Source organism: Lithobates pipiens, unplaced genomic scaffold (genome assembly GCF_037356315.1).
Source record: "Lithobates pipiens isolate NorthernLeopardFrog02 unplaced genomic scaffold, aLitPip1_a1.2 Scaffold_30, whole genome shotgun sequence".
NCBI classification, from domain to species: domain Eukaryota; kingdom Metazoa; phylum Chordata; class Amphibia; order Anura; family Ranidae; genus Lithobates; species Lithobates pipiens.
In genome coordinates, this window is record NW_027507791.1 from 19,958,131 (window position 1) to 19,985,178 (window position 27,048).

The 27,048-nt window shown below is 46.1% G+C and overlaps 1 protein-coding gene across 2 annotated transcripts in view; it reads left to right on the forward strand.

The window, feature by feature from the left end:
* The first annotated feature begins 498 nt into the window (after positions 1-498).
* TTC8 (tetratricopeptide repeat domain 8) overlaps positions 499-27,048 on the forward strand; it is an 86,549-nt gene continuing 59,999 nt past the window's right edge. The window contains exons 1-2 of one of the 2 annotated variants that reach the window (XM_077463742.1): positions 499-725; positions 14,923-14,949. In XM_077463742.1, coding sequence (XP_077319868.1) covers positions 612-725; positions 14,923-14,949 — 141 coding nt within the window. In that variant the 5' untranslated portion in view covers positions 499-611. The remainder of the gene's footprint in view (positions 726-14,922; positions 14,950-27,048) is intronic. The other variant, XM_077463743.1, reaches the window with a different exon arrangement.

A 27,048-nucleotide genomic window follows, 5' to 3' on the forward strand; every position in this document is an offset into this window, starting at 1 on the left:
CAGAGAGACATTGCTCCAAATCAGGGACAGTTGGGAGGTATGGGAATGAATGGGGCATGGCGGGCACGCGTGGTATGAACGGGACACAATGGCGCGCAGTACCAGGCAGGGGCACACACCAATTATTATAGGAAACTCTCTCTACAACCATGAAAAGTGTTCTTATAAGATTATTTTCTTGTTTCCCATAACAACAGCTTCCAAATGCCCAGAGTTTGAAATGAGCCCTATATTTTGATTGGTTACTCTGGAAATGAATACATTGTTATTCTAGAGATCAGATCCCAGCCAGATACAATGTATCTCTTCACCATCTTGGTCACAGGAGGTGGCTAGGAGCTGCCTGTTAACTAATGATGTATTTTTTCCCTCTGATACATGACCTGAGTACGAGGACCTGCCTCCTCCAATACGCGCAAAAAAGGCACATGCAGCGTCTTGTAAGTGTTCGGTACAGACCGACCTCCAGTCAGGCACAGCGCCGGACAGCCCGAGTCGGCGGAAGGACCCCGAGGTTGCTATTCCCAAAGGATGCGGAGGTAAAGCCGTTTCCATAGAGACGCGGCCTACAGCTTCTCTGATCCCCGGACTGTCGTACTCTGAGTGCTGGGATGGGGCTGGAGATGGAGCCTCTGCTGCAGGCCTGGAGCTACTTCCGGCGGAGGAAGTTCGAGCAATGCTCCCAGCTGTGTGGCCGCATCCTGGAGAAAGAGCCCTATGACCAGGTATACCCAGTCCTGTATATACCCTATATACACCGAGTATATACCTCATACCCCATATACACCCAGTCCTATATACACACACCTCATATTCTATATACACCGAGTATATACCTCATACCCCATATACACCCAGTCCTATATACACACCTCATATCCTATATACACCGAGTATATACCTCATACCCCATATACACCCAGTCCTATATATATATATATATATATATATATATATATATATATACATACACACACCGAGTATATACCTTATATACACCAAGTATATACCTCATACCCCATATACACCCAGTCCTATATACACTGAATATTATATACCTCGTGTAGCGGCCATAACCTTCGATGGGGCGGCCTTAACTTTTGGGCTTACCGGTTACCTCCGCTTGGCTGGTTCTTCCACGTCTAGGGGTTCCCAGGGTTGGTACCCAACAACTTTGGACGCTGACACCATAAAAGTCCTTTAGAAAGGTTTTTATTTGCAGGGGTAACATCCAACAAACACAGTCTCGTATGGGAACAGAGGGCAAGGGTGAAGAAACTCAGGCACCTTGAACTGCTAATATCAGAAAGTCTCTAATACAACCAAGAGAGTAGCCACTCGCAGCTGGGCGCTTCAAGGCTGAACAAATCTCTAGCCAGAGATTATGGCAGTCAGCACTTTGATCCGGAACTTGTGAAATCTCTGACCTTGAGTAATTTGTAAAGGAAAGTGAACAGGAACCTTTCCTCAGTACCTGGAACATTCTCTGTCTCCTTGGCAGTACTGGAAAAGCGTGGATTCATTAGTGTCCTTCCCAACCCAGCAACCAGGCACTTCTCAGGATGCCAGCTTGTTGGCCCTTCTCCGAAGAGTCCTCCCCCTGTCACTTACATGAGCTGCGCTGCCCCTCCAAGTTGAGAGCACACCCGGACGCCTTGAATCCTCCCTCTGTTACTGCGCCTCGGACCAGCCGGTTCCGAGACTCGGGAACAGACGGATCCCTACCCCAGACCAGGCGGGTCTATTGGGGTTAGTCAACCGAACCATGTTGAAGAGCGACACACACTCCCGTGACCGGGACCCCTCACGGGCTACCCCGATTCAGAATCAGGAATAGGCAGCTATGGCCTCAGGAATGAACCCTGAACACGTGACTTCAACATCTTAAGTACCCTTCCCCGGAATCCTCAGCTGGGCCAGGCGCACCCATTGATTAGTTCCGGGGAACGCCAATACCCAAAACGTCCAACCAGGCCTGGTTCTGGGCCTGTCATGTGCACCTCACTATACACATGTCCAGGCAGAACTCTAACACAGCCCAGCCAAACTGATGTCAGAGTTAAACCTACACAATCAGCCCTCAGAACCCCTTTACTGTTCTGAGGTAAAAACGACATTTGTACATAGCAGACACCTTGTCCAAAGTGTCGCTTCTACACTCATACATCCTCCCATGTCCTATATACACCTCATATCATGTATATACCTCATATCCCATATACACCAAGTATATACCTCATACCCTATATACACCTCATATCCTATATACCTCATATCCCATGTCCTATATACACAGAGTATATATATATCTATATATAGATATATATATATATATCACACACACACACACACACACACACACATACTCGGTCCTATATACACAGAGTATATACCTCATATCCACCCAGTCCTTTAATACACCTCCTATCCTATATACACTGAGTATATACCTCATGCCCCATATACACCTCATATCCCATGTCCTATATACACTGAGTATTATACTCCTCATATCCCATGTGCTATATACACCGAGTATTGTATACACACACCCAGATGGTGAAGACGACTTTCTGAAGCTCAAACCGGGCATCAGAATGGGGAAGAAAGGGGGATTGAAGTGACTTTGAATGTGGCATGATGGTTGGTGCCAGACAGACTGGTCTGAGTATTTCTGGGATTTTCACACACAACCATCTCTCGGGTTTACAGAGAATAGTGGGAAAAAAAGAGAAAATATCTAGTGAGCGGCAGTTCTGTGGAGGCTTACCGAGGTCAGAGGAGAATGGGCAGACTGGTTGGAGATGATAGAAAGGCAACAGTAACTGAAATAACCACTTATTACACCCAAGGTATGCAGAACACCATCTCTGAATGCACAACACATCAAACCTTAAAGCAGATAGGCTACAGCAGCAGAAGACCACATCGGGTGCCATGCCTGTCAGCTAAGAACAGAAAACTGAGGTTACAATTGGCACAGGCTCACCAAAATTGGACAATAGAAGATAGGAAAAACGTTCCCTGGTCTGATGATTCTGGATTTCAGTTGCGACGTTCAGATGGAGGGGTCAGAATTTGGCGCAATGATCCATCCTGCCTTGTATCACTGGTTCAGGCTGGTGGTGGTGTAATGGTGGGAGGGGGGGATATTTTCTTGGCACACTTTTTGGGCCCCTTAGTACCAGTTGAGCATTGTTTAAATCTCACGGCCTACCTGAGTATTGTTACTAACCACGTCCATCTCTTTATGACTACAGTGTGCCCATCTTCATCCTCATTTGTTGGGGTCCTTTCACACGATCTACTCTACGGACTCTGCTTTGCTCAGCGGGGGATCAATTCGCTGGGCAGGCAGATGACAAGTCTGTGTCCACTCACTGTGCTGAGATGGACCAGTCAGAGTCTCGCTCTCCTCTATGGGGAGATCTAATGAACACGGACCACCTGTCCATTTTCATCCGATCCGCCAGACAGATGTAAAATGGGGTCACCAGCCTTCTGGTTTTGGCGGACATGATCGGATAGCAGTGGGTGTCAGTGGACATGTGACCGCTAACATCCGCTGCTCTATCCGATCAGGTCTGCCTGAAAAACTGACAGGTGGATCTAACTGGACAGCCCGTGTGAAAGGGGCCTTCATCATCGGTGGATCAATTGGGAGCCCTCTGTTGATGTGATCTTGGTGTGGTGAGAAATGTATAACACAGCAGGAGGGACTCGCTCTACTTTCAGTTTTTAGCTGTTACTGATTAAAATTTTCGTATTCGATTAATTGTTTTTTTTTGTTTTGTTTTTTTTTGACTAATTTCGATTAATTATAATACAGATACTTTTAGCTGATCTCCTTGCATTGCAACTCTGCATTAGTCGGTGGTAAATGTGGTATACGCTATATACAATTACCCCACACTAGTTAGTTTCCACAATCCATGACTTAACTTCACAGTTCACACAAATATGTTTAAATTCAAACTGTAGCACTGACGTAAGTCATTTTTTATTTTTTTTTCCACAGTAGCGTGACAATCCCTCCACCTCCAGTCTAACTACTGTATTTATTAAGCCCCATACACACTATCAGATTTTCTGCAGATTTTTTTTCCATCAGATTTACCAAAACCATATAATATGAGGTCAAACCTTAGGGGTTTCAATGTGTATGCGATCAGGCAGGCCCTTGTACTACATGGTTTTGGTAAACCTGAAGGAAAAAATCAGCAGACAATCTGATAGTGTGTATGGGGCTTTAGCGTATAACACTCACTTTTTCACCATGAAAATCGGGTGCAAATAGCGTGTTATACGCCAATACTTCAATTTTAGCTGCCTCTGAGGGGACAGGAAGGGGGCGGGACGAGCGCCGTCAGATTACATACAGTGAGAATCTCCTCTTTACTTGGCAGCCTCTGTGATAGAAAGTCTATCATAGGAGATTCTCACTGTATGTAATCTGTCGGTGCTCATCCCACCCCCTCCCTGTCCCCTCTAGGCTGCAGATGGGCATCGATCAGGCTGCACTTATGGCAATGGTGAGGCTGCTGCACTTATGGCAATGGTGAGGCTGCTGCACTTATGGCAATGGTGTGGCTGCTGCACTGATGGCAATGGTGAGGCTGCTGCATTGATGAGGCTAGATTGATGGAACTTGTGAAGCTGCACATGGGCATTGTTCAGGCTGCATTGATGGCAATGGTGAGGCTGCACATGGACACCGACCCTTATTTTGCTTCAAAGTTCCTTATTTAAAATTTTAAGTTTTTTTTTTTTTTTCCCTGAAACTTCCCTCTTAAAGCGGAGGTCCACCCTAAAATGGACCTTCCGCTCATCGGAATCCTCCCCCCCCTCCGGCGCCACAATTGGCACCTTTCAGGGGGGAGGGGGGTGCAGTTACCTGGATAATCCAGGTAACTGCACCCACTTCCGGGATAGCTCTCTGCGGAAAGGGGCGTAGATTCCCCCCCTTTCTGCAAGTGCCCGCCCCCTTCCGCAAGTGCCCCGCTGCCTGCTGGGAAACACACAGATCCCAGAGGCAGCGGGGACCGTCCTTATTGCGCAGCGCAACTCGCGCATGCGCAGTAGGGAACTGGGAAATTAAGCCGAAAGGCTCCATTTCCTGATTCCCATACCCAAGATGGCGGCGGCAGCACCCAAGTGACGATCTACAGATCGGCTTCGGGTGCCGACATCGCGGGCGCCCTGGACAGGTAAGTGTCACTATTTTAAAAGTCAGCAGCTGCAGTATTTGTAGCTGCTGGCTTTTAAAAAAAAAAAAAAACGCGGAGTCCCGGTGGACTCCCGCTTTAAAATGAATGTGCGTGTTATACGCCAATAAATACCGTAATCACTCTCGCCTTTATGGCACGGACCCCTGTGTAAACAGGTGGTCATGCAAGCGGGTATCAAAAGGGTTAACACGGACCATAAACTTCTCTCACGTCTCCTTAGATCTCAGCAAGGACGGCAGGTCATGGGTAGAAAGAAAACATCTAAGTGCTCACCGCTTAAGTCTAAGATTTAATTTTTGTGTTCAAACACAAACTACTCACATAAAGATGATAAAAACACAGCATGTAAAGCGGACAATCGTGTTAGTTCCGTAGGGCAGCAGCGGGTTACGTCATGGGTAGCTCCTCCCCCATACGCGTTACATTCAATCATTATACACACACACACAGCCACAACAGTTTTGAGAATGACACAAATATTAATTTTCACAAAGTCTGCTGCTTCGGTGTTTTTAGATGATTTGACAATTAAATGAAGTTTATGCAAAGAGTCAATATTTGCAGTTTTGACCCTTTTTATTTTTGAATCAAGACCTCTGCAATTCGCTCTGGCATGCTGTCAATCAACTTCTGTCCCACGTCTTGACTGGTGACCGTCCATTCTTTCATAATCAATGCTTGGAGTTTGTCAGAATTTGTGGGGTGTTTTTGTTCATCTGCCTCTTGAGAATTGACCACAAGTTCTCAATGGGATGAAGGTCTGGGGAGTTTCCTGGCCATGGAAATTTCGATGTTTTCTTCTCCAAGCCACTTGGTTATGACGTTTGCCTTATGGCAAGGTGCTCCATCATGGCGGAAAAGGAATTGTTCCTCACGAAACTGTTCTTGGATGGTTGGGAGAAGTTGCTCTTGAAGGATGTTTTTGTACCCTTCTTTATTCATGGCGGTGTTCTTAGGCAAAAGTGTGAGTGAGCTCCCTTGGCTGAGAAGCAAGCCCACACGTGAATGGTCTCAGGATGCTTTATTGTTGGCATGACACAGGAATAAGGGCACTTTCACACTGCCAGCGCCCTGGCGTCAGCGGTAAAGTGGTGCTATGTTTAGCTATTTTTTTTTTTTACCGTAGTTTTATCGGCTCTTTTAAAACCGCCCGCAAAGAACACTGCTGCAGTGGCGCTTTGCTGGCAGTACGGCGGCGTTGCCTATTGATTTCAATGGGCAGGGGCGCTTTAGGAGTGGTGTATTCACCACTCCTACAGCACTGCAAAGAAGCTGCTTGCAGGACTCTTTGTGATGCCCTGCCAGCACAGCGCCCCAGTGTGAAAGCACTATAGCGTTCTCACTGGGATTGCAGCTGAGGCTTTTTTCAGGTGCTATTTTTAGTGCTAAAGCACCTGAAAAATGCCTCCAGTGTGAAAGGGGTCTGATGGTAGCGCTCACCTTTTCTTCTCTGGACAAGGTTTTTTCTGGATACCCCAAACAGAAAGAGGATTCATCAGAGAAAATGACTTTCCCCCAGTCCTCAGAAGTCCAATCTCTGTACCTTTTGCAGAATATCAGCCTATCCCGGATGTTTTTCATGGAGAGAAGTGGCTTCTTTGCTGCCCTTCTTGACACCAGACCATCCTCCAAAAGTCTTCTCACTGTGTGTGCCGAATCTGCCGATGTCCTCACACCTGCCTGCTGCCATTCCTGAGCAAGCTGTGCCCTGGTGGTGCCCCGATCCCACAGCTGAATCAATTGTAGGAGACGGTCCTGGCGCTTGCTGGACTTTCTTGAGCGCCCTGAAGCCTTCTTCACAAATGCAGTAGAAATATTCTTTTATGGTATGAAGTTTATGTTCATGGCAAAGAGGGACTTTGCAATTCATCTGATCACTCTTCATAATGTTCTGGAGTATATGAAAATTGACATCATAAAAAAACTGAGGCAGCAGAGTTTGTGACAATATAATATTTGTGACATTGTCAACTTTTAACTGTGTGTGTGTGTGTGTGTGTGTGTGTAAATGTATGTATATATCTCTCAAGTCCTATATACAACCCATATATACCAAGTCCTATATTCACCCCATATTCCAGCTATACCAAGCCCTCTATGCACACCATGTGCCATCTATAGCAATGGCCATCAACCCTGTCCTCAGGACCCAATAACAGGCCAGGTTTGCAAGATAACTGAAATACATCACAGGTGATATCATTTGCTGCTCCGTGATTGCAGTATTCTAGTCTGCATCTCCCCAAGGTAATACATAAAGAGGAAGTAAACCCTGATGGGTTTACTTCCTCTTTCATTCCCTGTAAAGGCAAAGCATAATGGACTACTATGCATCGCATAGTAGCCCATTATGTGTCACTTACCTGACACAGGAGCCAGCGAAGTCACCGCTGTCCCCTGTAGTTCCGAGCATCCATCTTCTTGGCGGGTCTCCGTGGGTCTCACTGCTCCGGCGCTGTGATTCGCCAGAGCAGCAATGACGTCACTCCCGCGCATGCGCACGGGAGACGAGACTCGCGGCATTGCCGTCATCGGCGATGCCCCGCTCAGTGCGCCTGCGCGCCACTGTCTGCGGCGCATGCGCCGTAGATAGCGGTGCCCGTCTTCGGGCAAATATCGCCTAAACCGTATAGGTTTGGGAGATATTTCTTGGACCTACAGGTAAGCCTTAATCTAGGCTTACCTGTAGGTCAAAGTGGTTTGTAAGGGTTTACAACCACTTTAAAACCTGGCCTGTTAGTGGGCCCTGAGGGCAGGGTTGATAACGACTGATCCTATAGTGCAGTGATGGCGAACCTTGGCACCCCAGATGTTTTGGAACTACATTTCCCATGATGCTCAACTACACTGCAGAGTGCACGAGCATCATGGGAAATGTAGTTCCAAAACATCTGGAGTGCCAAGGTTCGCCATCACTGCTATAGTACATGTATTTGTAGACCTAGTGCTACTATACCCCTAGGGGGGCAAGTCCCTGGCAGTCTAGGCTCAATTGTAAGAGGCTGAACAAGGCCAGGCTGTCATTCAGCGTGAAGGAGAAGTGCCAGCTGGTGTATAACGTGATATTTTGCAGGGGCACCACTGAATTAAAGGTGAGTATTGCATTCAAAGCTGCTTTTTTATATTTTTACTACTTCTGGACAATTTATTTAAAGCTGGAGTTCTCCTTTAAATGCAACTAACAGGGACCTTCATTGATAGGGGTGTTCTGGGAGAGTTGGCTCAGGTGACCAAAAGTCAATTTCTGTCTTCTCCTTCTGAAAATGCTGACTATGATAGTCACAGAGCCAGAACGAGTTTAGAGATGATAAAGTCTCATTTTCACTTGCTGCATGCTTGTTCTGTGTCGGTGATACAGAACTAATGCCGCATTCACACTTCTTGGCGCAGTAAGTTGCGATACCGTGCAATTTTATTATTTGTTTTTTTAATTTTCAGGGCCTGTTCAGATTTTGGCCTCTCAGTGTGTTCACCTTCGATGCGTCAAAGCCGTATTAAACCCAAAAACTTTTATTATATTGCAGCCTCCCAATTCTTGGATGTGATGGCTGCATTCGTTTTCTATTTTAGGCTTTCCCTCCTTTGCCCGGTGATCCAGCTAGCAAGTCTGTTGATTTTCAACAGAACAAGCATTCCTTGCAAGTGTAGCGGTTAGAATGTTGAGACAAACCATTTATCACTGACGGGTGCTAACCATGATCAGCTTTTATTTATTTATGTAAAACCTTTATCCTAAAAGGAAAAAAACCTCTGCTGTGACCAATTACAAAGTATGAGCTGGAGTTTGGCTTCAATTTGTTAGTGTATCTAAATCTGCTAGTACATCTAACACTTCCCTCCCACAGGTTGACAATGCTGCTGTCCAAAAGTGCCCCCTGTGCTCCGCTATCCAGAGTGGGGGTGCTTTGATACAGGAGGTTTGTTACTGGCCGGTCACCAGGTGAGAACAGAGTGAAAGACGGCCCAAAAAAAAAGAAAACAGATGCAGCCACCACATCTAATGATTGGTAAGCTGCAACATATTACATTTTTAGTTTTGGCTTTAATACCACTTTAAGACTCCCTTTTACACTGAGGCATTTTGCAGGCGCTATGGCGTTAAAAATAGCACCTGCAAACCGCCCTAAAACTGCTGCTCCATTCAGCTCCCTCGGGTTTTCACACTGGAGCGTTGCACTGGCAGGACGTCAGAAAAAGTCCTGCCAGCAGGTTCTTTGTAGCGGTGAACTCGCCACTCCTCTCTATTGAAATCAATAGGGCAGCGCTGCTATAGGTGGATTTACCCCTTTTTGGCCACTAGCGGGGGGTTAAAACTGCCCCGCAAGTGGCCGAATAGCGCTGCTAAAGAGACGGTAAAGCAGCACTATTTTTAGCTTTACCACTGACGCCCTAGGTGGCACAGTGTGAAAGGGTACTAACGCCGCCCATTCAAAGCAGCAAGACGGCAGAGACAATGGACATGTGCCATTTTTACTGCATGTTGGAGCCACATTGCCTTTTATATGTTCAAAATTAAAGGCACCAAAACAGTCTCACAGTGCAATCACAGGCATTGTGGGCTTTTGTGTTGCTTGCATGAGCATCAAATGACTGAGGAAACTTAGTAAACCTCCTCCCAGAGCAACTGGTGCCCCATCCAGCCGCTTGACATGCGCAATTGTGACAGTTTTTCTTCTTTGGCCTGGAAGGTTGCGTTGTGCAGCATGGAGGGTTGTGCAGCTTTGCTCTGTGCAGCGCGGAGGCTTGTGCTGCTTTGCTCTGTGCAGCGCGGAGGCTTGTGCTGCTTTGCTCTGTGCAGCGCGGAGGCTTGTGCGGCTTTGCTCTGTGCAGCGCGGAGGCTTGTGCGGCTTTGCTCTGTGCAGCGTGGAGGGTTGTGCGGCTTTGCTCTGTGCAGCGCGGAGGCTTGTGCGGCTTTGCTCTGTGCAGCGTGGAGGGTTGTGCAGCTTTGCTCTGTGCAGCGCGGAGGCTTGTGCGGCTTTGCTCTGTGCAGCGTGGAGGCTTGTGCAGCGTGGAGGGTTGTGCGGCTTTGCTCTGTGCAGCGTGGAGGGTTGTGCGGCTTTGTGCTGTGCAGCGCGGAGGCTTGTGCTGCTTTGCGCTGTGCAGCATGGAGGTCTGTAGAGCTTTGCGCTGTGGAGGGTTGTGCAGTGTGGAGGATTGTGCTTTGCAGTGTACAACCAACCAGCTGCGGATCGGATTGGATGACCTCTGGATGGAAACACAGATGGTCCGTTTCCATCTGACAGCCCCATAGCGACCAGCAGGCTGTCTGCGTCTGCTCTGCATAAGCAGAGCTGACACGGACTAGTCATCCACCTGCTCAGGGGGATCAGCAGAGAGATCCCCCGCTGATCTGGCAGACCCTGCCAGTGTGAAAGGGTCCTTAGACGCGGTTTACACCTGTGCGTTTTCAGTTTTGCAGAGATGCACTAAAGTCCATTTAACATGGTTTCCTATGGGTCACGTTTACATCTGTGTTTTCCACCAGTGCATTTTTTGGAAAGGGTCAGGGACTTTTTTCCCCTGCAGCCAGTTTGTGTTTTTAGTTTCATAGACTTCATTGGAAACTCTGCAGAAATGCATCAAGAACGCATAAAAAAATAAAAATGCAGTGCTTGTGTTTGTGTTTTTTGTGTTTTTTTTTTTTTTGTTGGCTTCTCCTGCATGACAAGACACCTCCAAAAAAAACTCATCAGAAATGTGTGTGAAACAAAAAAGGCATCGGGAAAATGCATCAACTGCATCCTGAATAGGTGTGAATCAGGCCTAGGGCCCCCTTCAGCAGGGGACCTGTCTACTGATTCCCTAATGATCAGAGCAGAGCTGTTGGATGATCGCTCTGATGACTAATCTGATCAGATGGTGGATGATGACCAATGGATGAGTGATCTGGTCAGATGACTGTGTCTGCTCAGTTTATGCAGAGTGAACATGGATCCAGCCTGCTGTGCTCTATGGGTGGTCGGATGCAGAGAGACTGTGTGTTTATACCAGACTGCCCTCTAATCTGCCTAGGCAGAGGAGGAAGGATCCCCTTCCTGTGTGTGGGGTTGTGTTTTTTTTTTTTGGACTGGATTAGACTGGAGGTAGGTGAGTGTAAATGGACCTACAGTATCTCACAAAAGAGAGTACACCCCAAAGTGAAAATGTACAAATTGGGCCCAAAATGTCAATGCCTTAACCCTCTTGGGCATGAAGTTCACCAGAGCTTCACTGGTTGCCGCTGGACCTTTGCAGCAATGCTGGCAGCACTCCTATGTCTATTTCCCAAAGACAACCTCTGGCAGGGGCATCGGCAGGGGGTGGCTAGGGGGGGCTGGAGCCCTGAATGGGTCCCAGAAAAGCCCCGAATCTCGGTAAGACGCCATCAAATTGTTAGCCCCGAGCACCACCGGCCGCTGCCGAGTGGGGACCGATCTGATCCGCTGAGTAACCTAGCAGGTCACGCCTTCTGGAGCTATGATGGACGTCTCACTGGTCCAATGGCGGGATGTGTGACATCCATCATAGGCACTGCAGGCTCCAGAAGGCAGGAATTGCAATGCCGCCACTGCGCCACACCACTTCACTGAGATCCCCGCTCGGATCTCGGAAAGATCATCATGGCAGCGGAGGAGCGGTCGGGTGAGATCTGTCAGTGACTGCGCTGGGGGCGGATGGCAGAGTGAAGATCTCAGTGGCAAGGTCAGCATGTTAGGTAGGTGTAATTGTATGCATGTCAGGTAGGTCAGTGTATGTTAGGTAGGTGTATGTTTAGTTAGGTCAATGTATGTAGGTGAGGTCGGTGTATGCATGTCAGATAGGTCAGTGTATGTAGGTGAGGTCAGTGTATGTAAGTTAGGTAGGTCAGTGTATGTATGTATTATAGGTCAGTGTATATGTTAGGTAGGTCAGTGTATGTATGTATGTATGTTAGGTCATTGTATGTATGTTAGGTAGGTCAATGTATGTTGGTGAGGTCAGTGTATGTATGTTAGGGGAGGTCAGTGTATGTAGGTCAGTGTATGTAGGTGAGGTCAGTTTATGTATGTTGGGAAGGTGTATGCATGTCAGGTATGTCAGTGTATGTTAGGTAGGTGTATGCATGTCAGGTAGGTCAGTGTATGTAGGGTCATGTAGGTGAGGTCAGTGTAATGGTCAATGTTACTACTGGTAAGCCCCAGGCAGCAACCAGCAAGTGAGCTCGCCCAGCCAAAAAACCCCGTGCCACGACCACCCTGGATCCCCCGCGCCCCCCGGTGCCAGCATCGGACTTCAGGCTGAAGCCCCTGGTCTTTTTGCCACCTAGCAACGCCCCTGACCTCTGGATATGATGCTGAGCACGTGCACTCAACTGCTTTGGTCGACCATGGCGAGGCCTGTTTTGGCAATCTTCTTATAGCATAGGCCAGCTTTATGTAGAGCAACAATTCTTTTTTTCAGATCCTCAGAGAGTCCTTTGCCATAAGGTGCCATGTTGAACTTCCAGTGACCAGTATGAGAGAGTGAGAGCAAAAACACCAAATTTAACACACCTGCTCCCCATTCACACCTGAGACCTTGTAACACTGAGTCACATGACACAACGGGGAGGGAAAATGGCTAATTTTTGTTGCCAGCGGTTTAGACATTAATGGCTGTGTGTTGAGTTATTTTGAGGGGACGGCAAATGTACACTGTTATACAAGCTGTACACTCACTACTTTACATTGCAGACAAGTGTCATTTCTTCAGTGTTGTCACATGAAAAGATAGAATAAAATATTGACTAAAATGTGAGGGGTGTACTCACTTTTGTGAGATACTGTAGGTCCATAGGGGTGAATGGGGGGGGGGGGGGGGGGTCCGATCTGGTCCTACTGCAAAATGGACCCGCTTGGACCCTTTGTATGAGCGGAGCCTAATTCACAGGTGAGTTCAGATCTGTCCTTATTTTGGGCGATAAATGGGAGCATCCTCCCTTTGAGAATACTGCAGCTGTCTTTTACTATATTCTCCATCGAATGTTTGATTCTCTAATTATTATATATCGCAATAGAACTGTAGCCTTCCCTTTTTGTGAATTTCTTTATGTGCAGCATTTATGCTCTGACCTTGAGAGATGACATTGAAGGAGTGTTGCCAGGATGCACAGAGCAGAGAAAATGTAGACTGTACATGGGATATTTGGGGAGATGCTGCTTTCTGCTTGAGTCACCTTCCTGCTTCTCTGGCTGGGAACACATAGATGTTCCAATGAAGCATTTAGCATGCAGCTCAACAGCCCCGTGAGCACAGAGAGAACTCATTTGCTAATCGGCGGTACGGCGCTCTGAACTTAAACGTCTAGTGGAAAAGGTTAAGAGCGCAGTCATGCTTGTTCTTGCTATCATGCAGTACATTGGGGATGTGCTTTGGGGTGCATTGCCATTCTTTAATAATGGCACCCCAATGTGCACAGATGTACACACAAAAAAAATAATTAAAAAACATAAAGCACCTGACCAGGACACATGCATTAAAGCACTGGTGGTGCCTGACAGTACATTGGTGAAAAAGGAAGTCGGTGATTATTTTTTGGCCCATGATCTATTGTGAGCCCATGAAAAATAAATGGCCATGCTCAACGCAGTGCACGTTAAGGTGCGCACATGAATGTGATGTTATTTAGGTTGATTTAATTTAGAACTTAAAACGGCACTCCAGCTTTTTTTGCCTTTATTAAAAGTCAGCAGCTACACTTTATTTTAGCTGCTGACTTTTTTAATAAACACACACTCGCCTGTCCCAGGATCCATTGATGTGGCCGCCTGAACTCCTTGCTCCTCTCCCTCGTCACTCCACTTCTCCACTTGCTCCATTTCTCCACAGCTGGCTGCGCACCGAACATGCGCGAGTTACTCTGTGCTCCCTGAATGGTTTGGCAGTCTTCTGGCACCTGTGACGTGTCCCAGAAGACTGCGGGGGGGGGGGGGGGGGGGGAGAGGAGAACTTCTGCTTGGATCACCTAGACCAGTGATGGCGAACCTTGGCACCCCAGATGTTTTGGAACTACATTTCCCATGATGCTCAAGCACTTTTCAGTGTAGCTGAGCATCATGGGAAATGTAGTTCCAAAACATCTGGGCTGCCAAGGTTCGCCATCACTGACCTAGACTATCCAAGTGGAAACCTGTGAAAACTAGATATCCCCCCTCCCCCCCCCCAAAAAAAATGATGCCCTTGTCACCACTAGAGGTCGTATCAATCCTCGCCCATCTTCCTTCCGAGTCCGCAGACTCTGGCTGTGTGACGTCACTCCCGCGGCGCCTGCACGCAGCAGCCGCCGGTCACAGCATAGGGCTCTGAAGAAACGGCACGGGTGGCCGTTCATTCAGAGCACATGTGCAGATGACGTCATTGGTGGCATATATAATAAATATCTCCTAAATGGAGAATGTTTACCTATAGCTAAAAAAAACATCCATGGACACTTACCTCCTCTTTAAATGAAAATGCGGGGGGTGTTTCAAGACGCTGTCTTCCCAGCCTGTAATTGGTTATTAAGGTCCAATCTCTGATGCTACTTGTGACCATTTGGTGTGGAGGTGCACAGACATCTATTCTACAGGCTACAGAACAGTTAAAAACTAAACAAACATAACTTTTTTTCTCTTCCTGACACAGCAGTTGTTATGAAATTGTTGGTTCTTTTATGCCTTGGTCCAATCTTTCCCATTTTCTTCAAATGCTTCCGAAGGAGAAAAGTTCTAACCATCTGATCCAGGTACTGGCTGTAAATTCTCTGTAGACTGTAGATAGATCTAGTTAGCTGATAGTAGCTCTGTTAGTGATGTGTAGATGTGATTGTGAAGATTTACTAAAGGAGTTGAAATTAAGACTGTTCACATGGAAACTTCAGTTGTGATAGAGGAGTGTGTGAGCAAAATATTCCATCCACACAGAACTGCTTACCAGAGCTTAGGATCCCACATTCACAGAGGCCATACAGTGCTTTAGCACAAATCCTGGATTACTGTCTGGATCAGACTACTTCCCCTTTCCCAGGAAGCCCCCCCCCCCCCATTTGAGACAAAACACGCATAGGGCGGAGTCTTGCAATTAGGGCTGCAACTAACGATTATTTTCATAATCGATTAATCGGCCGATTATTTTTTTCGATTAATCGGATAAAATCACAAAAAAACGTAATGTTCAATTTTTTCGTTTATTTAAAAAGTAATAATGAAAAAACTGGGACACCAATGATGGGGCACTATTCCTCCCAGGGACACCAATGACGGGGCACTATTCCTCCCACTGACACCAATGACGGGGTGCTATTCCTACCATGGACACCATGGATGGGGCGCTATCCCTACCATGGACACCAATGACGGGGTGCTATTCCTACCATGGACACCATGGATGGGGCGCTATATTCCTACCACGGACACCAATGATGGGGCGCTATTCCTCCCACTGACACCAATGATGGGGCGCTATTCCTCCCACTGACACCAATGACGGGGCGCTATTCCTACCATGGACACCATGGATGGGGCGCTATATTCCTCCCACGGACACCAATGATGGGGCGCTATTCCTCCCACTGACACCAATGATGGGGCGCTATTCCTACCACGGACACCATGGATGGGGCGCTATATTCCTACCACGGACACCAATGATGGGGCGCTATTCCTCCCACTGACACCAATGACGGGGCGCTATTTCCCCCCCCCCACTGACACCAATGACGGGGCGCTATTCCCCCCCCCCACTGACACCAATGACGGGGCGCTATTCCCCCCCCCACTGACACCAATGACGGGGCGCTATTCCCCCCCCACTGACACCAATGACGGGGCGCTATTCCCCCCCCACTGACACCAATGACGGGGCGCTATTCCCCCCCCCCCACTGACACCAATGACGGGGCGCTATTCCCCCCCCCCACTGACACCAATGACGGGGCGCTATTCCCCCCCCCCCCACTGACACCAATGACGGGGCGCTATTCCCCCCCCCCCACTGACACCAATGACGGGGCACTATTTCCCCCCCCCCCCCACTGACACCAATGACGGGGCACTATTTTCCCCCCCCCCCCCACTGACACCAATGACGGGGCACTATTCCCCCCCCCCCACTGACACCAATGACGGGGCACTATTCCCCCCCCCCACTGACATCAATGACGGGGCACAATTCCCCCCCCCACTGACACCAATGACGGGGCACTATTCCCCCCCCCCTGACACCAATGATGGGGCACTATTCCCCCCCACTGACACCAATGATGGGGCGTTATTCCTCCCACATTGGTGTTTCTGGGGGGGGGGGAATAATAGAGCCACATTGGTGTTTCAGCCGGGGGGGGGGGGGGAATAATAGTGCCACATTGGTGTTTCAGCCGGGGGGGGGGGATAGTGCCCCATCATTGGTGTCCCCGGGAGGCGCTACTCCCAGGGACACCAATGATGAAGCACTATTCCCCCCCCCCCCCCCGAAAAACACCAATGGGGCACTATTATCCCCCCCCCTGCAGAAGCACCAATGTGGCTCTATTCCCCCCCCCCCTCTCCCTCCCAGGAAAGCAAATGATGGGGCACTGAATGGTTGGTGTGTGTGTGTGTTGGGTACAACTTTTAGCTGATAGCTGCTACCTTTTTTCACACTCTGTGTGCAGCTCGGCTCAGTGACCTCCTCACAGATTCTTGCCCTCTCTGTTCCCTCGAGACAGCAGCGGATGGAGCTGAGATCTGTGTGAATGTCACGTGACATCAGCGAGGAGGAGAGGCGCGCCGTGGACGTGCAGCGGCGAGTGCGTGCCTGGTCACAGAGAGCGCCGCCGAGGACGGATGACATAGGAGGAGAGGATTTATTTCATTTTTTTCAACTAACAGACAGGCGGAAGGTGTGGACCAACTAATCGATAATGACAACGTTGACAACGATTTTCATTATCGATAATATCGATTAATCGTTGCAGCCCTACTTGCAATGATGTCAGTGCACCCACTGGTGAAAGTGTAGCATTTTAAATCAACCTCCCTGTGTTTGATATAATTGTTGCACAGCATCTGGGAATTTTATGTACAGCGGGAAAAACAAGTATTGAACACGTCACCATTTTTTTAGGTAAATTTATTTCTAAAGTTTCTATTGACATGAAATTTTCACCACATGTTGGTAACCATACATACATACATACATACATACATACATACAAAAAATAACCTCCCTCCCTCCTTAGTCTTTCAGGACTACATGTAGTATGGTGCACTTGTCCTGGCTCTTCATTGGCCCCTGGCTGCAGCCAATAGGGAGGCAGGAGGAATCGGAGCGGGCGGCAAACTCTGAGTTATTTTCGCAAAAGAAATGTAGCCGAATACATGTTGGCCTAAGTGCCGGTTCACACTGGGACGACTTGTCAGGCGACTTAGCCACCTGACAAGTCGCGTCCCATTCTGTACAATGGAACCGTTCTGAACCTGTTCTGGTCGAGCAACACAAGTCACCCCGACTTAGAAAAAGGTTCCTGTACGACTTTGGGGGCGACTTGAGGCGACTTGCAGTGACTTCTATAGAGAAGTCGTTTTGCAAGTCGCCACAGCTGTCGTGTGCAGGTCGCCTGAGGCAGTCGCGCTGCAAGTCGTACTGCCTCAGTGTGAACTGGCACTAAATGTATCAAGAAAGATCGTTTTTGTTATAACATTTAGCAAATAAATAAACAAAAATGCGTTGTTCTTATTTTTTATTTTTTTCAATTACAGCGGATTTCCGCCAATTAAAAATAAATAAATAAAGTTGGCAGATGCTGACTTTTAAAATAAGGACACTTACCTGTCCAGGGCGCTCCCGCCATGTCGGCACCCTACCAACCTACCAAAATACATTTAAAAAAAGATATTAATATCATAGTTAATAAGGTTGAATAAAGACACCAGTCCATCCAGTTCAACCTGATTGAGTGTCCACAACTGTCCCTATCCTTGTACACTGTACATTGCAAACCCACATCGGTCCCTACCCTTAAGGAGCCCACAATCCAAGATCCCCATTCACACACTAGGGTCAATTTTGAACAGAATCTAATCAACCTACCTGCATGTCTTTGGATTGTGGGAGGAAACCGGAGTACCCGGAGGAAACCCACAAAGGCACAGGGAGAACATGCAAACTCCAGGCAAGTAGTGTCATGGTTGGGATTCAAACCAGTGACCCTTCTTACTGCTAGGTGAGAGTGCTAACCACTACACTACTGGGCTGCCCAATATCGGTCCAGAATTTTACAGATAATGACCGTCAAAATTACTTATCAAGATAAATTTAACCACTTGAGCCCCAGAAGGATTTACCCACATAATGACCAGGCCATTTTTTTGTGATAGTGCACTGCATCGCTTTAACTGACAATTGCACGGTCGTGCGACACTGTACCCAAACAAAACCGATGTCCCTTTTTTCCCACAAATAGAGGTTTTTATTTATTTTTTAAATTTTTTTGGTGCTATTTGATATTTTATATTTTCTGCGCTTTAAACAAAAAATGAGCGACAATTTTAAATTATTTTTTACTTGAATTATCCAATCATGTTGCAAGCAAATCCAAGTTTGTTGAGATTTCAAAAGTCAAGATGTTCTTTATTCAAGAAGAATGGAGCTCTTCAGCTTTTCTGAGTTTTATACAACAGAACGACGTAAAAAAACAATTAGAAGTTCTTGAATCAGAGAAGGCAGCCTTCAATCCACTTGTTACAAATGTAGTGGAAATACATTTCCAGGATAACCTTGAATGACAGCAAATACAATGTGTATAATGTATTTTCATGAAAGAATAAACATTCTCTTTTATTGTAGAGGAGCTATACATTCCATAGAAGCTTGGATTTATTGATTAAAGTAGTATAAAAGGGAGCACAACACATAAAAAATGTACATTATTAATAATGTGTTTTTTTTTTTTGTTTGGATTATTATTATATAATATTTAAATATATTTTAAGGTTGGGGGTTAATTATTATTACATATTGATCTAGTTTATATATTTATAATGTGTATATATTTATGATTATTTGTAGTTACTTTATTTTTACATTCATTTATTCATATATTTACGTGTGTGTTTTTATTTTTATTTTTTTTTCCATTTGAGCAAGAAATTTTCTTTTCGTTTCCGTCAATCTCTGTGGTAATGAAAACATGCAAATCTCCCCAGGTTTTGAGCTACTGAGGAAGTCCCAGAACCTCCCCTGCACCCTAGTTACTGGAGTTGATTGACAAGAGTGGGAGCCAATGGCTCCTGCTGCTATCAATCTTCCCAGTGAGGAGGGAGACAGCATTGAGGGCCACTGTTCTCCCTCACATCCCTAGATCAGATCGGGCTTGGGTAAGAATAAGGGGAAAAAAATTGCGAATAAAAAAAAGTCTGCACTAAGATACAAGTCAAATCTTGGGCATCCCCTGCAACAAAAATTTAATTTTTTGGTGAGATACTTGCGTTTAAAGGAATGTAGACCCTGCCACTTTCCTCCTTGGAGCCCTGCAGCTGAATGGAGCAGGGATTAACCCTGCACGACTCTTTAACGCCACGCTAATTGTATCACTAGGGACGAGGGACATATGCACTTTTAGATGGCCTAGGGATGACGGGACATGTAGTCTCAACAAAGGTGACCTTTCTGTGAGAGGCTGTTACTTTCCAACAGCAAGTTCAGGATAGCGGTGCAGGGTGATCAGGAAAAGCTGACTTCAGTACTACCAACTACCAATGTACAGTGGATATAACAAGTCTACACACCCCTGTAAAAATGTCAGGTTTCTGTGATGTAAAAAAATGAGACAAAGATAAATCATTTCAGATTTTTTTTTTCTTCCTTTTTAATGTGACCTATAAACTGTACAACTCATTTGAGCAACAAACTGAAATCTTTTAGGTAGAGGAAAGTAAAAAATAAAAATAAAATAATATGGTTGCATAAGTGTGCACACCCTTAAACTAATACTTTTTGTTGAAGTACCTTTTTGATTTGGTTACAGCACTCGTGGGAATGTAGGCCGCACCGACCCTCGCTGAATACAACACAGTCACATACCTGGCACTGCATCGCTTTAACTGACAATTGCACGGTCCTGCCACGTTGCACCCAAACAAAATTGACATCCTTTTTCTAGATTAGGTTAAACACTAGGGGGTGAAGTGTGTCCTAGGGAGTGATTCTAATGGTGGGGGGATGGGCTTCCACTCACATGACAGCGATAACTGCTCCTGATTACAGGGAGCAGTAGATCTGTCGTGTCACAAGGCAGAACGGGGAAATACCTTGTTTACATAGGCACTAACTCTGCGGCTCCGTGACATGCTCACGGGTACACAGGCGGACATTGGGTCCCATGAGAACGGTCACACTGTACATGGCGTGCGTGCGCCCACTAGCCCCATCAAAGGGGACGCACAGGTATGCCCATTTGCCCACCACTGCCATTGTGCCAATGTATATCTGCGTACGGCAGTCGACAAGTGGTTTAATGTTCTAATCGTTAAGATATAATGTAAAAACTTTTCTCTTTGTAAAATTTGCGTTTTTTTTTTTTCTTTGTAATATCCTAAATAATTTTTATTCTTGACTGTTTAATACCAGTTAACTATACGGTACCACCGAAATTGAACTGACCCCTGGTGAGAGGGGTCCTATCTGAGTGAATCGGACTCCTTCACCAAATGGCCTAACTGCTAGATATCTGTTCACTGATTGCTACAGTGGCATAGGGAGATCCAAATACCTTTATCGTATCCCTGTCTCCGGAGACAATCACATGATCTTTCAGTAAACCCAAAACCATCTTCTTGTTTTTTAGTATAAGTTCAGATATTCGGAGAGCGCCAAAAAAGGCTAGAACAAAAGTAGCATTAAAGCGGAGGTCCACCCTAAAGTGGACCTCCGCTCATCGGAACCCTCCCCCCCTCCGGCGCCACAATTGGCACCTTTCAGGGGGGAGGGGGGTGCAGATACCTGTACAGTACAGGTATTCTGCACCCACTTCCGGGATAGCTCTCTGCGGAAAGGGGCGTAGATTACGCCCCTTTCCGCAAGTGCCCGCCCCTTTCCGCAAGTGCCCTGCTGCCTGCTGGGAAACACACAGATCCCAGAGGCAGCGGGGACCGTCCTTATTGCACAGCGCGACTCGCGCATGCGCAGTAGGGAACCAGGAAATGAAGCCGAAAGGCTCCATTTCCTGATTCCCATACCCAAGATGGCGGCGGCAGCACTTGAGACGATCTAGAGATCGGCTTCGGGTGCCGACATCGCGGGCGCGCTGGACAGGTAAGTGTCACTATTTTAAAAGTCAGCAGCTGCAGTATTTGTAGCTGCTGGCTTTTAAAAAAAAAAAAAAAAAACGCGGAGTCCCGGTGGACTCCCGCTAGCACAGCCACAAAGAAACTGAGGAACACACCGAATGAGTAGTTGAACACAGGTAGCTGAATCAAAATAGGTCTCCTATTATCTGGAAAATAATGACTCTTATATCCTTTAAGAGCCCTCTGGATATAAAAGAATGTTGTTAATGGAGGTAAGTTTATTAACTTAAAGAAAAATGATACCTCCGCCAGGATTTTGGCGATGCGACTATGAGATAAATCTGACTGCATTAAACTACATAGAAGCTTCTGAAGGAGAATCCAAATTGTATGTCAACTTCACTAGCAAAGTTGGTCTTCCTGTGCCCTGTGGCTGAATATTCCGCCCATGTAATGTCCAACTGAATGTCTTATAGAATTTGCCAGAACTTCTGAATTAGGCTCAAGGATGTTCTGGACACGCGCAACCTTCCTTGTCTGAATTCAAGACATGGCATCCGCAATTTTGGTTCTCCTTCTCTGGAGCATGTTTGGCATTTATCCAAATATTACATTTTAAGGCAAAGAAACGCCTAATGCCAGCCATACACGGTTCGAATTTTGAAAGAATTTTCTTTTTCGAAAATCATATATAATAATTTTCATAAGAATTTCACACCATTAGTGAGCTGCAGCAACGGCCAATTTCCGTGCGGCAATGAAATTTGTGAAATCTGACATGTTGGAAGTTTTTTAAAAAACAAACGATTTTCTAATCATAATGATGGGAGAATCGTGCGAGAAATGTAATAAGAAAAGAAAATGCGCATGTGCAAGAAAAGAAAATTTACGGAGAGAAAAGATTCCCGGCCACGAAAATTTTCTATAGTAGCAACATGAGGTGAAATTGAAGGCTTGGTCGGCTGAATTTCCAAAATCAATGGTGGCATCATCGGATCACAAAAAAAAATAAACAAACTTTCTGATTTTGAAAAGAAAATTTAGTTTGAAATTCGACCATGTATGGCCTGCTTAAGTATCTAAGTAATTTGACCACCTGCATTGATTTAGCTGATGAGCAATTCACAGCATATATAACTCCTTGTATTATCTGAACTATATAATATATAATCTCTCAAAGAATTTAAACCAAATTACCAGGTCCTCTTTGAGGTCATCTGTTCATCTGATGTGTGAAAACCGAGATTTCATGCCTGACATAGCTAAATCCAAGCGGCGTGAGAATATCCTGCCAACAGACATGATTCTTGTCGCAAAGGACAATAGTCCTAATAGCGATTGTAGTTCTTTTAATAAAACTCTTTTAACGAATACAGAAATCGGGGGTTTTAAAGCGGGAGTCCACCGTTTTTCATTTTTTTAAAAGCCAGCAGCTACAAATACTGCAGCTGCTGACTTTTAAAATAATGACACTTACCCGCCCAGCGCGCCCGCGATGTCGTCACCCCTGAAGCCGATCTCTCGATCGTCTCTCGGGTGCTGCCGCCGCCATCTTTGCTATGGGAATCAGGAAGTGGAGCCTTGCGGCTTCATTTCCCGGTTCCCTACTGCGCATGCGCGAGTCGCGCTGCGCAATAAGGATGGTCCCCGCTGTCTCTGGGATCCGTGTGTTTCCCAGCAGGCAGCGGGGGACCTTCGGAAAGGGGCGTAGATTCTGCGAAAGGGGGCGTGGCTTCTGCAGAATCTACGCCGGAAGTGGGTGCAGATACCTGTACTGTACAGGTACCTGCAGCCCCCTTCCCCCTGAAAGGTGCCAATTGTAGCGCCAGAGGGGGGGGAGGGTTCCAATGAGCAGAAGCTTCACTTTAGGGTGGACCTCCGCTTTAAGTAACAAATTCAAATGACTCAATGGGGGTTATTAAAGGAAAATCCACTTTGCACTGCAAGTGCACTTGAAAGTAAAGTTGCTGTAGATCCGAGGGGGACATGCGAGGGAAAATAAAAAACAGCATTTTAGCTTGCACATGATTGGATGATAAAATCAGCAGAGCTTCGCCTCCTTTCAGATCTACCCCTTAGATTTAGAGCGACTGCTTTTTCAAGTGCACTTGCAAAGTGGATTTGCCTTTTGTAAATAACCCCCAGTGTCTATCTTGATGCCTAATAATTCTATGCATGAGGATGGAAAAACGTTTTTTTTTTACTAGATAATGGAATACCAAGTGCTGAGAAACTCCACTAAGCAGCTGGAGCATAAATAAACAAATAGGGGACTGCGCCGGGCCAATGAATAAGAAGTTATCAAGGTATTGTAATATACCTTAATAACCAGCTTCGAAAGCAACTACCCATTGGAGAAAGGACGAAAATTTTTCTAAATAGGCACAGGATATGGAACATCCCATAGGGAGGCACATATGGAAATAATAGTTGCCTTGAAAATACATACCCCCCAATGGAATTGAAAGCCAATGGATCAATAGGTAGTAGCCTAAAAGCAGCCTTTATGTCCGCTTTAGCGAGCAGCGCACCCTTACCAAATCTCCTGATCTGCTGAATAGCATCCTCAAACATGTAATAAGATAAGGATGACATGCTAGCATCTATTTCATCATTTAAGGGGATACCCTTAGGGAATAAGTGGTGTGTTAGGCAAAAGGAATTTACCTTCTTGGGTATGATGCCTAATGGAAAAATTCTAAATTGTGCAAATGGGGGGAGCTAAATGGACCTGCTATTTGCTTGTATTTGCAAACCCCCCCCCCCCCATCCTCTTTTATAAGGGGACACTGTAGATTGTGGCTGCCTCGAAAATTGTATTCCTTTTGAAACCCCTGAATAAAAGGTGGGGTCCTGAACAGTGTGAGTTGCCTGGTGTGACCTGTTTTCTGTGGCACTATAAGGCTAAGCCACAACCCAAGGTCCTTTATCACCCCATTTTAGTGATGGATATATTGATGGCTTTTATCTAAATGTTTCATCATGTTGGAACCATCCTAGTCCTCCAAAACTCTTGTAGGCCTCTAGCACATGTTCCATATGTTGAAAAAGCCCACTGCAATATTCGGGTGTTTTTCACCTAATACACTAGCGTATATGGCAAATGACTGAAGCTAAAAGACCTCGTCACCGGCCTTCTCCTATCATCCTCAGATTTTTCATCAGATTTTAATTTTTTTTTTTGTCAGCTTTGTTGATATATTCCTTTGCAGATGGAAGTAAGGGCAAAATGTCCATAAATTGACCCTTCCTGATTTTATGTTTGGTCTGAGGAGAAAGGTGGTAACCTAACGGCGAGCTCTCACATGGCAACGTTTCTTTAAAACATGCCCCAGGGACTGATGAGCTAAACCTATTAATCTCAGCCAGTAACAAAATTAGAGGATTAACATTAGCTGTTTCTAAAGGAAAACTATTACTATTGCCTATATTGCTTTTACTGACAGTATTTCTTCCTACATTAGACCAGACACTTCCATAATTACTGCTGTCATTTACTGGTGTATTAATACTGTTAGCCAATCTATTGATAGATTCCATAATGTTAAGTGTATTTGCTAACTTGCCTATACCACCAGGTGGCGCAGGAGCATTGAATAGAGCTGAAGCAGCATTTTGCTGCTCTCTGTTGCCTCCAGTGGACTGCAGCAGGATGTCTGTAACACTTGCACAGCCTGGAGCTTCGTGTTGCATTAGTGAAGCGATGGGCAGGGCTTGCAGCTCCAAACCTCCTACCTCTGACACCGCCTCTGTCCTTCTTGATGTCGCTCCTCCCGCCTGCCTGTCACTGCCTCTGGGTGGCGTTTGGGACCGAACCCTCCTTTTTTTTTCTTTTTCCTTAAGCTGACTCTCCGCCCCATTTTAGTAGCTGTCTCCTCCTGCCGCACCATGTTACCACCTTCTCTCTCCGGGGGTAACGGGCAGGCGTGACGGCGGGCCATGCTGGCGTGTCTGGCACCTCCTGAGCCAGTCTTCCCCCTCCGCTGTTCCCTGCTCGCTCCAGCTTTTGCCTCATTAGAGATTTCATAGTCAGGTTGGCTGCAACCAAAAAGTATTATAGATTATAACCCTTCTGAGGAGCTGGTTGCACCAACACTGACTAGCTGAACACTGGCAGGAATACTCCTGTGAAAGGGTCCTATATATAATGAGCCCCTTTTCCAGAACATTCCCAGGGGGGTCACATGACACGGGAAATTCCCAATTGTCATGTGACCATGTTTTCCCCAGCCCATTTGAAATTTTCTTAAAGGGACCTTTACACATCCCCTTTTTAGAGAAGGGGTGACCACATGCCCATGCTGTCAGGCTTGAAGCCTTAAGCCTTCTTAGTCCAGTCTTTTTGGGTATGAGTCTATCAGCATGGCACATCTTGACTTGGCAATATTTTGCCACTCTTTGCAAAAACACCCCAAATCTGTCAGATTGCGAGGGCATCTCCTGTGCACAGCGCTCTTCAGATGACCCCACAGATTTTCAATTGGATTCAGGTCTGGGCTCTGGCTGGGCCATTCCAAAACGTTAATCTTCTTCTGGTGAAGCCATTCCTTTTGTTGATTTTAGATGTATGCTTTGGGTTGTTCTCATGCTGAAAGATGACGTTCCTCTTCATGTTCAGCTTTCTAGCAGAAGCCTGAAAGTTTTGTGCCAATATTGACTGGTATTTGGAACTGTTCATCATTTCCTCTACCTTGACTAAGGCCCCTGTTCCAGTTTAAGACAAACAGCCCCAAAGCATGATGCTGCCACCACCATGCTTCATGGTGGGTGTGGAGTTCTTTTGGTGATGTGCAGTGTTATTTTTGCGCCATTGGATGACGCAATTTTTTGTGAAACACGTAGGGCTGAGCGATGCGCTGATGTCACCCCTTACGGAGGAATTGTACCCAGGAACGACGAGTTTGTCCGTTTTGCGTCCGGCCGGCGCATCGGACTTGAGGCTGATCTTTCCTTTGTGCTTTGTAAGTGCATTTTTGTTTTTATATTTGAGTTATATTAAAAGGTTTTACACTATTAGAGCTTCATTTCTTTTGCATGGAATTGGCACATATGACCTAATATATGGGAGATAACTAAAGATACTTGTTTGACAACCTGGTCATGATATCGGTGGAGGGAGGAGAACAGCCGAGACCCTTCTGAAGTGAGAGATATCTATTGTTACATGCTGTTGGTGACCCTCTGTAGTGGGGGGTCATGAAATTCTGGTAAGAAGCAATTTTGGCTGTATGGTGGTGGATCAAGCATTTGCTACACAGTAGAAGATTTGACGATTTCATCTATGTTGGACTCTGTTGGAATTTAAATGTTTATATAATTACACATTGGGTGTTCACTATTTTTGTTTTTATATATTTTTTTCTTTTTTCTTTTTTCATTGTTCACTGTGATCAATTATCCTATAACCCTTATTCTTTAGGACTGGGGGTAATAGGCCTAACTTTGCACATTATTTATTGAAATTTTGTCTAATGCTTTTTACTTCATTGAATTTTATGTGGGTTTATGATTTAGCGCAGCTTACTCAATTTTTCATTTATTTTTGCGCCAAACATATCTTTTGGAATTGTGGACAAAAA